The sequence below is a fragment of the Chlamydotis macqueenii genome, chromosome Z, assembly GCF_036417535.1.
Source record: "Chlamydotis macqueenii isolate bChlMac1 chromosome Z, bChlMac1.mat, whole genome shotgun sequence".
In the NCBI taxonomy this organism is placed as follows: domain Eukaryota; kingdom Metazoa; phylum Chordata; class Aves; order Otidiformes; family Otididae; genus Chlamydotis; species Chlamydotis macqueenii.
In genome coordinates, this window is record NC_141593.1 from 7,942,373 (window position 1) to 7,958,227 (window position 15,855).

Sequence of the window (15,855 nt, forward strand, 5' to 3'; positions counted from 1 at the left end):
TAACTATTGGGAGACAGGTAGCAGTGATAGTTACCCCTTGACTTAATTATATGGACATCATTGTCTACTTCTTGCCACAGTAAAACATTTGCCATCATTTTTCTTTCATATTTATTAATTGTCACAAATGCTAAGGCATTTTCAGGGCTCTGATCTACAGGTACAAGGCTGGGCATAGTGTAAAGCTGTGACCGAAATTGTCCACACCATGTGAAGGGAGGGAGCCCAAGGGATTTGCATCAGACAGGAGCTTGGTTGCCTGGTCCAATTCAGCCAACAGACCCCTGGTTTTAGTACCACTACTCCTGCTCAGAGGCTAGGTCTTATAAAGAATCCATTGCCTGGCACACACTCCTTGCCGAAAAGGTTGCGTGTCTGGTTTGATCAGAGTAGAAGCAGCAGTGTTCATCCCAGAGCCCAGGGGAGGGGTGCTGCTGAGGCAACCTGGTGATGCCATGAGCATGGCTCAAGACGAGCAGAGAAGGCTTTCCCTACACTACTGCTCTTTCCACTCTCCTGCTAAGGCATGGGAGAAACATCAGTGTTGAGGGCAGGGAGAGGCAGGTTGTCAGGCAGCTGAGCAAGCAGGTCTCTTCTTTGTCATCTTTTTCAACATTTTCTCTTTTGTAATCTCTTGATCATCTTCTGCTGGAGCTTTGAAGCACCACTTGCTGCCCAGCCACCTCCTTATCTTCCTCTCTACAGCGTCTTTGGTCAAGGCTAACAAAGTGTAACAAGGCAAGGGAAGCTGACATCTTCTCTGAGGCATCAAGTGTGTGCAGCTACGTGCAGAGTAGACAGATCATGGATGTGACATGGGAGCACTCATCTCCCCTTCCTCGGGTCAACCAGGCACCCCTTGCACCATCAGCTGCTGCTGCGCACTCTCCTAGCTCTGCATGTTGAGGTTGGCTCCTTCTCACATTGAGATCAACAAGGAAAGCAGGAAAAAAAAAAATAAATAAAGTAAATTGAGAAAGATCCGCTCATCAGGCCAAGTGCAAACACTACCTAGTCATCCAGACAGCATCTTGTAATGTGCAAACGGGAACTGATAGAGATCCTCTTCCAAGGGCTGAACCTACTCACAGGTTCCCTCAGCCAAAACCACCTCCTGCGAATCTGGGCGTGACCACTGCTATCTACCGCTGCATCGTGCACAGCCCAGATCTCTCACGAGCAGTAGGCGATTCTCAAATTAGAGAGAATGGTACCATCAACAGCCAAAGATCTGCTGTCCTTGTTAGTCCAGCAGGTCAGAGAGCATTTCAGGATGAAAGTCAGGGGAGGAACATGCATTTCTATCCTGTCACATTCTTGCATATAGAAGGGAAGAGCTGAATCCCTGTGATGAGCTCTGCCTAGCAGAGCAAGCCCAGCTGCAGGAGCAGCTTGTGGATCTAATGCTACAGCCAACCGAAGCATCACCTTGGGAAGATCTCTTAGGGTTTACACCACAAAAGGGCTCAGTGCCTGGCCATGACAACTACAATAGTGGAAAAATAGCCTCACTAAGGGCTCAGGGCTCTTGAGGGACTGCAACTTTCTTCACAACTAATCTCATCTACTCTTTTTTTTTTTTTTTAACCCTGGGGAAGCTGAGCCATGGGAAGCCACCTGAACCTCCTCATAGCCAGTGCTGCAATGGGGAGGATGCCCAGCAAAGCAGGTGCTCTCACAACTCACTTCCACTGCACAGGGCATTGCTGAAGGAAGTGATATCTTAGGATCACTTCAGGGGAGGTGATAAGGCAAGACAGCAGCAGGATGAAGCAACAATGTGGGCAGCACAAGGCATTAGCAGGAAAACTTGCTTTTGAGTCAGATCCCTTAGTCCAGGCCAGGACACACAGCTACGTCCCATTCCTGGCATTATTGCTGCTGACCCCTGCAGAGCAAACCCCAGCATCCAGAGATCTGCAGGGCAGATGGACTGTAACCATCAAGGCTGACCACTGGCATCACCCAGGCCAAAGAGGTCCATACCCAGCAATTCCCACCCCGAGCCTGTCCGTCCTGCTTGGTGGTGGGAGTCTTGCTTTCAGAACCACACCAGATCTTGGCTGGAAGGCTGTGCCACTCAGTGCAGTGCTGGGCAGGGACATTTCACGCAAGCTCAGCTTGATGGAGAATGGTGGTAGGAAGCAGTTACGAGGTAGCACAGGCAAAGCACCCAGTTAACAGGGGCGTACAGCACCCAATGGCCAGTCCTGCTTGCCCATCACATGCTGTGGTACCTCCTCGAGCCTCACACAGCCTCTCCTACCCCAAACACTGTCCTCAGCATGCATGAGATGCTCAGGGCAGGGGAAGGGTGAAGGAGCGTCAGGATTGCGTGACTGTGCTCAGCTCTCTTGCAAGGGGCCTGGATGAATCAAACCTGCCAAGGGTGGAAAACAGGCTTGGCCTTGAAAGTGTAAAGCAATTTTTTTGTTGGCCAACACACACACAAAAGATAGGTATGACTTGGACTTGGTGAGATCCTCAGCTTGGTGTTACTGTGCTCACCACCTCAAAAAGGTGCCCAAAGAGCTTTTGCTGGCCAGGGATGTCTGGTGGTCTTCACAGCTTCAAGGGGTGGTCTCAGCATGGTGCTCAACAAACCTCCTGACTCTCTGTCTTTTTTCCTTTAGGATTTTGTCCTTTTCCTTGCTGCCACTGTCTCAGCCATCCCACCTCTGGCTGCAAGCTTACCTTTCCCAGCATGGCCATTTCCCCAGCACATGGTCAGGGTATGGCAGGGTCAGAGCTGGGACTTTGGAGTCAGGGAGCTGAGCCCTGGGAGCAGAGGATCACCCATAGGTGGGGTTACAGAGAGACAGGTTGAAGGTGAAGAGGAGGTGGGGGGCTCTCTGTGCCTTTTGCTTGAGCTATTCCACCTCACAAGGCAAAAAAATATGAGTCCTTTGAGCCAGAGAGCAGGTAAGAGCAAGCACAGCTCCACCATAGAGCATCTCTGCTTTAGGACAGGAAGGCAAAGTTGATGTTTCTCAGTCCCTGAATGCAGAGGACAGTCTAGCATTGCCACTTCATGCTGAGGGAGCATCTCCCATAGGGAAAGAGACACGCAGCCTTCAGGGACTGCACGAGGTGACATTCAGCCCAAGAGGAGCAAACACCACGGCACAGCTGATACGTGGTCCCCAGCTGCCTGTCTTGTGTGACAATCAGCAATATGCCTTTGAAGTCCCATCTTCATGGGGTCAGGGCAAACCCTCCTGCAGAACCAGGACCCAACCTGTACCTCGAAAGCACAGGCAGCATCTGCTGGTGACAGCTCCTTGGATGTGTTACTGCTGAAATCCCAGATGGTTTAAAGATAAAGAAAGGAACTTCTCACACTACTGGGATGAGCAAAACAGTTTTCTTCTTTCAGGAAGAACAGTTTTCTTCTTTCAGGAGCCCCAAATGGCTGCTCTAGTAGTGAACTTTGCTGTCTTTGGCAGCTCCCAGTGGAGGCTGTTGAGGTTTTTTGGTATTTTTCAGGAGAGCCAGACCTTCACAAGGGCTGCAGCGCATGCGCTGCCACAGCCAAGGGCTGCCCTGGCTCACGCCAAGACCTCTTTGCCCCAGGGCCACCGGTGCAAGCTGTAAATCCCAGCCTGAGCGAGGCCTGTCGGCTCACGTGGCCTAGACACAATTCCTGAAGAAAAGCTAATACTAATAAATAAAGGTTTGCCGGCAGTGCTGGCACAAGACCGAAGAAGGTTGCTGAGCTTTGCACAGAAACATACCAACAGTGTTGTGGTTTCAGGTGAAACTCAAGACACGTGAATCCTTTGGCCAAGTTTGATCGCCAGGGTTCAGTGTCACCCTGGGCAGCGGGAGCAGCCGCCGCTGCAGGGCACGGCCCAGGCACCCCGCGAGATGGGGCCGAGGTCTGGAGGCACAGATGGGCCCCTGGCCCTTCCAAGGCTGGAGGAGCTGGGCTGGTTTGGAAGGCGGAGGGGACCTGGTCCACCCCGTGCTGGTGATAACAGGGTGCCTCAGCAGCCTGCAGGCCCCAGATTTCAGCTCGCTCTCCGTAAGGCGGCGGGGAGGTGGCCCAGCCCGCTCCGGCTCACACCAGGGACACGGCGCTGGTACATAGGGGTGGCACCTGGCTCGCAAGCCACAAAACCCAGCTGGGGACTGGGCGGGCAGCCAATGCACCCCTCCACCACCACCTTGATCTGCTGCGGTGCCCGCACTGCCCAACAGCCCTCAGGGCATCTCCATGCTGACCAGTCTTTCTCGTCACCAGTGGCATGGCCACCAAGAGCCGCAAGCTCAGAGAGGCATCCAGTCACTCCATCTCCCATCCTGCATCCCCAAAACACTGCAGCTTGTGGATTCAGGGCTGCTCGCTGCCAAGCAGGTGGTTTTCTCCATTCTCTCCTCCTCTCCCATTGCCAAATAAATTTTCCCCCATGGAAAGCCCCGGCCAGACCACCCCCTATTTCCAGGGGCGACGGCCTTGTGAGGGAAATCCCTCCGCTCAGGCAGGGCTCTTCTGCGAAGAAGAGCTCGGCAGCATCGCATGTCCCTGGAGCTGCCCCGTGGCTGCATGCCGGCACCCCGGGGTGGAGGAGGGGCCTCACAGAAGCGTGTTATGGGCTGATAGTTTATCTTGGATGGCTCCTGAGAGCCGGCAATCCCGCGCCCCTTGGAAGAAAACCCTCTTGGCAGCGTTGAATGTTATTCTTCAGGCACAGCAGCAGGAGCATGGAAATGTTTTCATGCCTGGGAACAAGCTATTTGTGAGATGCTGCTCCGCTCTTCCCAGCCTGCAAAGACACGAGGCAGCGTCAGCTCCTTCTTCGAAGAGGGGACGAGGGCGGCTGGAGCCACGTCCTCGCTCCCAGCCCTACCAGGGACTTGCCCTATGGCTTTGGCCCTGTCACCTCCATGAGCCTTGCAGCAGCCAGCTGAGACAGGAAGATAAAGGCAGCTGTGTCCTCGCACCGCCATATCATGACTGAAAGGCATTTTTATAGCGTTTTTCACATACAGCAGGCAAAAAGTGCAGCCATGCAGGGAAACTGCCAAGTTTGCTCCTTGCCACTGCTTCTCCCCAGCATGGCAGCAGCACCAGTGCCGCAATCCCACCTTGGGATGGACAGCACATTGCTGGGGTGAGCAGGGATGCCAAACAAACTTTTGAACGCTTCTGTTGAGGTCTGAGACAAGGTCCGTGTCCATGGCAGAAGAGGTCCTGCAAACCCATCTCGCTGCGGGTCAGCGTGAGTAAGAGAGTGAGCCAGACTGGGACTCTGCAGAGTCCAGATGAATTCTCCTGCCTCAGATGACAGGGAAGGACTCCCTCCATTTTGGGGGTAATTCCAGGTCTTTTTTGCTGCAGCAGGACACACAGCTGTGATATACTACCCCATCCATGCCCTGGACCCGATTCTCCCCGCAACGCTCCCTCCTCAGCCGCCGCTCACGCCCTCCATGTCTCATCCCACCTCCCTCCAACCGTCAGTGCTTCAGGGCAGGGAAACTATCTCCTTGCCTCTTTCCGATGGGCTGTGGCAGATAGCTGGAGCTAAACAAACTGCTGTTCCTGATGAAAAACGTCGCCGTCACGGGGCAGGAGCTGCAAGTATTACTCACTCAGGAAATTGCTTTCGGCTGGGGCAAAAGGAGCCAAGGGGAAGAGCTGTAGGGATGGAGATCAGAAGCCCCTGCTCTTTGGTATTTGCCAGTGACAGTATGGCACAGGCCATTGCCCCGCCAGCTATCTGTGCTGGGGAAAGGCGTGTGGTTTCCCAATACCTCGCCATCCCCCAACAGGTACCCAGGCATCCTCACAAAAGTGAAGAAATAGGTGCAGGCTTACCTATATAAATATAAGGTATAGAGCTGGTATAAGGCAGGACAACGTGTTGCCCTGTGTCCGTGCAAGGGAGAGGCACAGGTGTCTATTTTGACAGGCACAGAGGAAAGGAAAGGTCCTTGGGATGGGACTGCCGAGGGGAGAAGGAACAAGGTCGTGCTGCCCCGGCCCCAGGAGGAGGGTTATCCTTCCGCAGCCCCAGGTTGGCGTGGGAGGGAGCCTGGGATTCAGTTGCCCATTATTCCACCTGGCTGAGCCTTTAGCAAAGCTAATCCCCACCGACAAGACCTAACAGCGAGAGTTGGCTCAACCCTGCGCTATGGGACACCCTTTGCACCGGGCGGTCCTGCCCAAACCACTACACCTTTGGTTTTGCGGGGAATCCTCAGTCCAGGATGGGGTCTGCTACTCCCTGGTGTCACTAGGGAGCTGGCTGCCCACCAGTAACAAGATGCCCTCATCCCTCGCCTTGTAACACCACCAGGGTCTCCAAGCATGCAGAAGGACATGGTTACCCCACGGCAGCATCTCCAGCCCACGATCAAAATCCCACCTTGCATTAACAGGAGGCAGGTCAGCCCTCAGCAAAACCAAGCTCAGCTACTACGTGTTTTGTCAGGGAAGAGCCAACAAGCCATGAACTCACAGGGCAGCGGAGCCACTGTTGTAGTTTTCCTCCCAAACACTGCAATCCTTAACATTTTATTATGCATGAAAACAACAAGCGATTTAGCCAAAAGGGAGAGACTCCAGCTAATAAATCAACACCCTCCCAGGTTCCTGCCATGCCTTTTGCTGGCACCTCCCTCAGCCTTTCCAGGCACATCCAGGAGCAACATGAACAGGAACAGTCTGTCTGGTACCTTCAGCAGCGCAGGAGCTACCAGCACAAGGCACGAGCATTTCCATGCCGGCTCATGGCAAACGCAAGCCCTCGGCACTTCCGTTGCTGACCACAAATGATGCCCTGAGGACAAATCCCCCCTCTTTCACTCTCTGGTGGGAAGAGGTTAGCAAGTTTGCTGAACCTGGTTGCAACACCAAGCAGGAAAGCAGGGAAACAGGGAGATCCTTGGTGCATCTCCAGTTTGCTCCTCTGCAAGAGCCCACCATGGCATCACCAGCCGTGCAGCACCTCTCCACGATGCTCATAGCCAATCCATATTTTTCTCCTAATGACGGCTGAGCCTTTAGCACTTGGGTTTGGTGCAAAGACTTCACAGCATCTTTGCATCAGCCAAGGCTCATACTGTTTGAGAAGCTTGCAGTTTCCTCCTGCTCCCCCAGCACAGGCCTGGGGTGCCAGTGATCAGTATCTCTTCCCCAGCCCCTTTATGGACCACATTTCTCCCATTTTTTACCCACCACCCCCCCACCTCCTTCTAATTTTCCCTTCCCTGTGTACACCCTGCACTTGCTAAGCATTGCCCTCACCCCTTGGGCAGCATCCCTGCCTTCCTGAAAAGACCATGCACATCAAAAGCTGCTGCCCACCAGAGCCGCTTTGCTATGGGTGCTTCCAGAAAGCTGCTCCCTTGGCCAGGAAAAATCACTTCAGGTCCAGAGCATTTTCCTGATAACAGAAATCCTGGCGAACAAGCCAACACTCAGCGAAGCAGCACGGCTGCTGCAGAAACAGCAAACTAGGGGAAGATGTTCCCTTTCTGTGCCAAAAAACAGGCTCCTTCCCCAACCAGCCATGGAAATTTAACTTAAGGGTTTTCAAAAATGACCAGTGATTATGAGTGCATGAGCAAAATGTGCTTTGATTTCCAGGAAACACATGCTTCTTGCATTCAGGGAATCAGCCTGAAGCCAGGCAGCCACAGAGACCCCAAACCAGTTCCAAAAAGATCTTGGTGGCCCTGATCAGTGAGAGCTGAACAACTCAGCAGGCAAGAAAGCCCCACAGCACTCAGCCTGCTCTGATCATCCCCTCATCCCAGCTGTGTTTCATCAACTTGTTTCCCCAGCTTCATTTCATAAATCTTGTGATTGCCACTCAAAGCTGTCAAGAGCACCTGGTAAGCAGGGGTCTGATGGCAGAAGAAAGGCTCCGTCCACCACTGCCTCTCCTGAACCAGTACCAACTGCCTCCCAACAACCCCTTTTTCAGAGAACAATCTCGCAAAGCATGAGCTGACCCTTTTAGGAGAAAGCTGTCCAAAGGGTGGCTCAGGAAAAGGCCCAGGAGGAGACACCAACTTTCAGAAAGGTCTGCTAGAAAGCAGATACCACTGAGCCCTGTCTTGGCTGACTCCATCCGCCTGCTAAGCGTACCAACATCACTACAGCCCAGCCTTGCATTTTGAAATACATCCCTGTTTTTTCTCGCCCCTGTGTATGGTAGACTCGCTGTAAAGAGCTTCTAAGGTCTCCTGTCTCTCTACAAAATCAACGTGGTAGCAATGCCTACACATCTGGAGCAGTGGCAACATGTCAAATCCCATTGCTATTACCTCAGCTTCGGCACTTCCCTCCCTTTCCCCTTGTCCTGCCTCTTGCGACATGAAAAGGCATGGGCTCTCCAGGGCAGCTCTGTGCTTGTACAGCTCTTGTTTATGGATGGGGACCACAGCTAAGCAAACACCTGCAGGCAAGCAAGCGAGTGCCCACTCACTGCTCTGAAGTGGAAACCCAGTACAGGTTGTCAAACAAGCCTGCTCTGAATAACCCAGGCCCTACCCCAGCTTTCACCATATAAATTAGTCACGGTGCACCAACAACAGCGGTAGATCAGCCAACAGGATATAAAGTTAGCAATGGAGACCTCTCTTGCCCTCTCTTATATACCTGAGACGAGCTGTTCCTTTGGCTCCTGCCTTTCCAGACCCATTAGAGGAAGAGGGACCCTCTGCTCCTGAGGCAGAGATGCTTTGCACTTTGCTTTACATACCAGGTGATGCTCAAGAAGTCAGGTAGCACCAACATGCAGTCCCTAAGAGCTTTTCCTAGGCTTTTCCAGCTAAATTTCAAAGTAGTTTTGTCCACATTGGCCACAGGGGTCTGATTTTAGTAGATGATAAAACATGACCGAGAACATATGCAATGTTTGACCATACAAACAAGGGCTCCAAAGTGGCTCACAGGTGCCTTTAAGTATTTGGATACTGGGGATTTGGGGCATCAAGGAGTTACTCTTCCTCTGAAAGAGGAGGGAGGAGCCTGTGGATCAACCAAGGCTTTGGCAACATGAGGAGCATTGAAGCACAGCTGGGATAACGTGTTACTTGGGTAACTTTTGCTGACGCAGATGTATTCCCCCTAGGTGATGTAAGCTGGGTTAGCAGTGGTCAGTTTTGCCAGTCTTAAGTGCATTTATTTAAATGCCTTTACTGAGATACCATTATCTGTCACCAAAATGGACCTTGGCACCCGCAAACACCTGCAGCTCAGGCTTGACTTAGGCTCACACCTGGCTGCTGAGCACAGCGGCATTACCTTGTGAAACAGCAGCAGGTTGGTACTTGCATGAGGGTTTGGTTATGAGTGAGTTCATCTATCATCAGTTAACTTAGCATCGTTATTTTTGCAGAAGGCTAGCCTGGACGCTGCCCAATCCTTTGCTGCAAGCTGCAAACGGCAGCGTTTTACCCAAGGACGGAGGAACAAATTGGAGATCCAATACACAGTAGATTGCAGCGATGCATAGTTTGATGTCTTTTTAAGGGCAAAAAGGAAAAGGAGCAGCAATACCATACCTGACAGTGTAGCAGAACCAGATAAAAATGGAGGTGCTGCAGGGGTACCACTACAGAGTATATTCTTCGCACAATTCACAAGCTATCCTGCCCATGGGAGCTGTGCCGGGGAGGAGAGGGCGGGGGGAATTACAGCACTGCTCAGTAGCAAAAGCAGAGACTGTCTCTCCATAAATATTGCCAGACAGGGAATAAGCCAGTGAAGGGTTGCATCCTCTGACAGCCCTGGGGAAGGGGGAGCAGGACCCTCCCATCCACCTGGTGCAGCAGCAGGGCTGCAGGAGCTCTGCTCCCCTGTGAGCTAACGTGGGCTTCGGCACACGCCTCTGCCCTAGGGAAAATCACGGATATAAACAGCAAGGAGAGAGCCCCAGCCCAAAGAAAGATGGGGAGAGGCTGTTCAGTAGGGCCTGTTGTGACAGGACAAGGAGTAATGGTTTTAAAATAGAGGGGGGTAGATTTAGATTAGATATTAGGAAAAAATTTTTTACAATGAGGGTTGTAGAACACTGGAACAGGTTGCCCAGAGAGGTGGTGGATGCCCCATCCCTGGAAACGTTCAAGGCCAGGCTGGATGAGGCTCTGAGCAACCTGATCTAGTTGGGGATGTCCCTGCTCCTTGCAGGGGGGTTGGACTAGATGACCTTTGAAGGTCCCTTCCAACTCTAACCATTCTATGATTCTATGATTCTAAATCCACAACATACAGCAAGGGGACAAGCAGAGGCAGGATGGGGCATGGAGACAATAGGCAGAGCCCTGGACAAGCAACCGATCTGGCAACTCAAGTGTTGTCCAACAAATTTATAGGATCCCAATATCAGATCAAGGGGATCCCAATTGGGAGCAAGAGTAGACAGGCGCAAAAAGCAGGAACAATCTGATTACTGAGGAAAATTACAGCCATCGTGGAAGGTGGACTGGGTGAGTCCAACAGCTAGAGGATGACAAAACAGAACAAAGAGAAGCTTAAAAACTAATCCTTAATTAACTGCTTCTGAAACCTGCCTAAATCACTGCCTGCATCTCATTTGCTAATGGACATGTCAGCAGCTTCTTAGGCTGCAGGGGTCATGGTAGCAACAGAAAGAGCTGCTCTGTTCTCAGGTCTGATATCTGTTTTGCCCACTAAGTGCTTCCAATGTTTTCAGTTTAGGTGTACTCAAAAACCTCTTGCAAGCAGTAGATGGGCCAAGGATTTCACCTACAGCTTCCCTCAGCATCCAGCACAGGGAAGAGAGAAAAATATTTCGTGTGATTTTAGTACATCAGATATATCCCAAAACCAGGGATGCTGCCCATACGTATCTATCCTGTAGGATACATCATGCCTCCAAACACTGCATCAACGGGCACCACGTAGACAGCACCAGCCCAGTGCCACAGACTGCTTTAAAATGCTTCAGAGAAAACATTTGAAAAATAAGTTGTGAATCTCCTCCACAAAGCCTCGGACCCATTTCCAACACCTGGTCTTGAAGCAACAGATTTAACATCCCACCCAAAATGCTCCTTACCAAGCAACAACTGTCTACAGTTATCAAACTGCCTGAATGTCCACCTGCCTTTCCAAGTTTAATCTATTTCTGGTTTCTCCAACACCTGCTGTCATCAAGTCTGTTTTATTTACCCTGTTAAGTGATTCACTCTTACTTTGCTGTTGGAACATGCATGCTGCCTCCATCAGAGGAGGGGATGGGACTAGTGCATTTGCTCCCTCTTATTTCCCTCTCTTTCTCCCCATCAGGAGTCCCCATGATCATTTCACAGAAGAAAAATAATCCAACACTCCTGCTCAGAGTAGGGTCACCTAGAACAGGCTGCCCAAGACCATGTCCAGTTTGGTTTTGAATATCTCCAAGGATGGAGACTCCATCACCTCCCTGGGCAACCTGTGCCAGTGTTCAACCACCCTCATGATAAAAAACCAAGTGTTTCAGAATTTCCTGCATTTCAGTTTACATCTTTCATCCCATCATTGGAGCCTGGCTCCATCTTCTCTACTCCCCCATCAGGTATTTACACACATTGTTAAGATCCCCCTGAGCCTTCTCTTCTCCAGGCTGAACAACCTCAGCTCCTGCAGCCTCTCCTCGTATGACAGAGGCTTCAACCTCTTTATTATCTTCCTTGCCCTTCACTGGACCCGCTCCAGTGTGTCCATGTCTCTCTTTTATTGGGAAGCCCAGCACTGGACACAGTATGCCAGATGTGTCTCACCAAGGCTAAGTAGAGGGGAATAACCTGGTCATTTTTAATGGCTCAGTATTTATTTGGTTTTCCCAACCACTAAAATAATAGCCGTTGCTATGAACTCTCTATTGAACTAGGAAACTGCCTTCCCAATGCACACCTCAGCCAGAATTTTCAGGTCTTGACATTTTCAGGTGAACACAGCTTTGTTTCCTACAATGACCAGGAACACTTTCAAAAATTTTATCCCATCTTTATATTGTCTTCAAAATAAAAAGGCTTTGTATTATTGAACACAATAACAAGTCCCATTACTTTTCTGAACAATGTATATAAAGATAAATAGAGTAAAACACACAGTTCTGGGATTTAAAAAGTTGACAGCCTTTCCTAGGATTGATTTATAAAAAGGAATGGTCCCAGAGTGAATATACTCTGCTTCAGGACAGGTTCTTCCTCTCAGTGGCCTCAGATAGTCCATTTCTCTGTACGAGCTTCCACGCTTTTGACCAGGCCTTCTCCCAAAACCTCAAAGTCCTCCAGAATTGCCTCCACATTTGGAACGCAGACCAGCTCATTGTTCAGAGTTGTCACCATCCTTCCTTTCATGTTGGAGACCTGCAAATAACACACAAACACTGTGCAAATGGGAGCAACAACTCAGAGCTGCTTTGTGACCTCTGCAAGCCCCAAATAGGACAAGAAAACTGTTCTCCAGCCTCGTCACAGCCAAACCCTGCCACACCACTACATCAAATTTTCTAAGCTTCACTTCTCAACACCACCATTGCTCATTATTAGAGCTAATAAACTGCAAGAGTGGCCCTTCCAGCCCCTCTCAGGGCTTACCTAAGACTGCAAAGGAAGAGAAGCAATGACCAGGGGCATGGTAGAGATGGGAAAAGAGTGTGCAGGTGCATGGTAGAGCTTGTGTAAGCAGAGCTGGCAGGGTATGCAAAAGGGATCACATCATGACCCTGAGTAAGAGCTGCTTGGGTTCTGCTTTGTTGTTGGGTGTCAAGAGCTTGAGTGGGAAGAGATTCTTGGCTTCACTAGCAAAAAAAATCTGCATGTTTAATCAAGCCACACTCAGCTCAGATACAAGCATCTCCTCCTCTCATTTCACCACTGTGAATAACTGGGTTTCACAATGGCAGCTAGGCTGAATGGCCAATGCCCTCTGGCCATGAAGAGAAGGGAGATAAATTACCCAGAGACTGACAGCAGAAGAGCCTGGGCTGCCAACTCTGAGCCATGAGTCATTGGTTTCTTTGCGTCTTTCCTTCATAGAAAGCAGCATGAATCACTCCAGCGTGCCTCACACCTAGCTCAACCACCCTCTAGAGTTTGCCAGCCCACACACTGTAGCTGGAAAACGTCTCTGTACATCCACTGGACTTGGGCACTATGAACCCAGGCTTAACGCCCCAGGTTCTTGCAGGTTGGGTATTTCTGGGTAAGACACCCAAAGCCACAGGAACGGAACAGCCTGCAGCACACACCAGATGTCTTTGGCAAATGAGGCATCGCCCACCTCTCGGGGGGGACCAGAGAAGAGCACCTGGGACAGAGAGCTCTGTTCTGATCATGGTGCTGGGGCTTGCCCAGGGACACACGTTCCTTTCTGAGCTCTGCTGAGGACTATGACCACAGTTCTGTCTTGGTTTCACCCTTTCTAAGAAGGGACAGAAGTTGGAGCTCTGTTCCTCAAAGTGCTTTGGGGCTGATGAGAGTTAGACAAAGCAGTTACAATGCAGAAAAAAAGCCCTCCAAGCTTTCAAGGCATAAAGGTGACATAAAGCTTAAAGTAGAGTCAAGAACTTACCTTAAAAGGCTGAGGCTGAAAGCTCAAAGGTTTCCACAGAACTGCTATCACTTCCCCACCATGCTTGTCATAGAAGAACAAGGCGAGATCACTGAAGGCATCCTGGGTAGAAAACAAACAAGAGGTTGTACCAGTCATCCCAGAGCCAGAGCCCGCGGCTGACACAGTCTCCTTACACAGGGACACACAGCAGCTCCACACCAGCCAGGACCAAAAGTGCAACTCTTCCAGTGGATTCCCAACACAGAAAGCAACCGGTAGCCCATGGACAAGTCCTAGGTGCCTCCTGCTGCCTCTTTCCCCCAGCCTCAACGGACACAGTGCACTGCCTCCAAGTTTTGCATGCAGACCTCATTGCTGACTACCTCTTGCTGAACCAGAGAGCAGAAACATGATCTACCACCTCCCACATGCCTGCAGGAGCATCCAGAAAGCAGCATCCAGCTTTAGGACACTGGACCCCTTAGGTGACACTCACTGAGTGCTCCTCAACACAGCTTGCTAGCTGTCAGCTACTAAGCTGTCCTGTCCTAACAGCCATGTCCAAGATTTCACAGTACATCAGATGGCAAGAGGTAGGCCCTGCCCAGCAGGCAATCCTGACACAGTATGTTTCACTACGTCACAGCAAAGATCAACCACCCCAAGATCTTCCACTGGAGGCCAGCATCTTGAACTCTGCAATCCATACAACCAACAGTATAAAAGCTCCTTCTTCCTCCAGGACAAAGTCCCACATGTGCTGTGAGCACATACAGTGTCCCAAAAGGAAACATAACAAGTAGAAATTTTAAGTAATGCAAAGTCCTGCGAGGTTCAAAGAGACGGAAGGCTCAATGGAGGCCCTACAGGAATCTGCTGTCCTTGCCTCGGTCTTTCAGCAGCTGTGTCAATGAATAGCTCCTTTGGCAGTTCTGAGCAAGAGAGCTCAAAAAGAGATCTTGCACAAAGACATGACTAAAGGCCAGTCTGCTCTCCACTAAGCCTAGGGAAGCTGGAATCCCAGCACTGCAAGAAGGCAGAGGATGAACACTGCAGCAGAAGTAAACAACACTGTGTGCAAGCAACTTTTCAAACCTAAAAGTCTGGCCCTACAGCTCAGCACCCAACACACTGGTACCTGGAGACATGCACCCTAAGCACAGCTGACCAAGGCAGCTAAGAAGTTCCTCCCTGACACTTGTTCATCTTGGTGGAGATTAACACCAGTACACGTTTACTGGGCAGAGCAAATAGCTCTGATGCTCCCAGCATCAGTACAGGACAAGTTTCTGCACATGGCCTCCCTAGCTTTGGAGCAACCTACTGCAAGAAATATAGACCCTCTGCTCCCTTGTCATCCTTCTCCTCCATCCCCTTAGTTTCCTCAGCTGCAACTCAGCCATGCTCTTACAAAGAGAGGTCTCTGCTGGCATCACTGTAGCATGAGGTTTTCATGAGGATGTGCATGACAGAAAAAACAGCATCAAAAGCAAGGTCTCGTAGGGACATACTGGGATTGCAGGAGGAGGAAAAAAAACATGGATTGGGTTGGTATTACCAGTGATCCCAAAGGGTGGGAAGGCATTTTAAGAAAAAACACCTGATAAGCAGGGAGGAGTGGTGTTCTCTGCAAACTTCAGAGCAGATTTATAAGTTCAGACTTGAAGTATCACAAACAGAGGACAACACAATTAGGCCATCAAGCTGGGAAGATCCTGAGACCTGCCAGCTCATCCCACTTCACGGGATCTTCACAGGGGCAAGGCTGGTCAAGGCATTACCTTGCCAAACTGGCTAGAAAAACCACTGTCTAAAAATACATTGAGAAAGAGGTAACTCACCCTGGCACTTCTCAGCTGAGACCAACAGGTTACGCTCAGAGCCCAGTCAACAGGGAATACTCCTCCTTTTGCCAAAAGGCAAAACAGCAGAGGGGAGGGAAAGCTCAGGACATGCTGATCACCAACGAGCAGCTTTCTGACCCAGAGGGGAGCAGAGCATGTGAGAACCTGAGAAAGCTCCACTGCTCTACAGGGCGAGGTCTCAAGTGCCACGCGATGCTCCCTATGAGAAAGGTATTTTTCACAGGCACGTCTTGCTGGGCAGGAGCCAGAAGCATCTGCAGGAAAAGAGCCCTGCTAGGCTCAGCCTGCTACCCAGCACCTTTTATCCAGACAGCTGAGAGTAGAGGCCAGATGTTGAAAGGACAGCATCCAGTTCAAAATTACAGCAAAGGGCAAGCTTCTGCACTTGTGCTGTTCCCAGAGTCATCCACATAACAGCGCTTGGGCCAGCTTCACCGAGCTGCAGAGAGGCACATTCAAGTCTCGGGAAAC

The 15,855-nt window shown here is 50.7% G+C and overlaps 1 protein-coding gene across 1 annotated transcript in view; it reads right to left on the reverse strand.

Moving 5' to 3' along the window:
* Positions 1-10,308: 10,308 nt before the first annotated feature.
* Positions 10,309-15,855, reverse strand: part of NOL6 (nucleolar protein 6) — a 31,376-nt gene continuing 25,829 nt past the window's right edge. Inside the window, exons 25-26 of the mRNA XM_086771007.1 lie at positions 13,538-13,639; positions 10,309-12,330 (exon numbers count right to left, since the gene is read on the reverse strand). Coding sequence (XP_086627133.1) covers positions 12,181-12,330; positions 13,538-13,639 — 252 coding nt within the window. The 3' untranslated portion in view covers positions 10,309-12,180. The remainder of the gene's footprint in view (positions 12,331-13,537; positions 13,640-15,855) is intronic.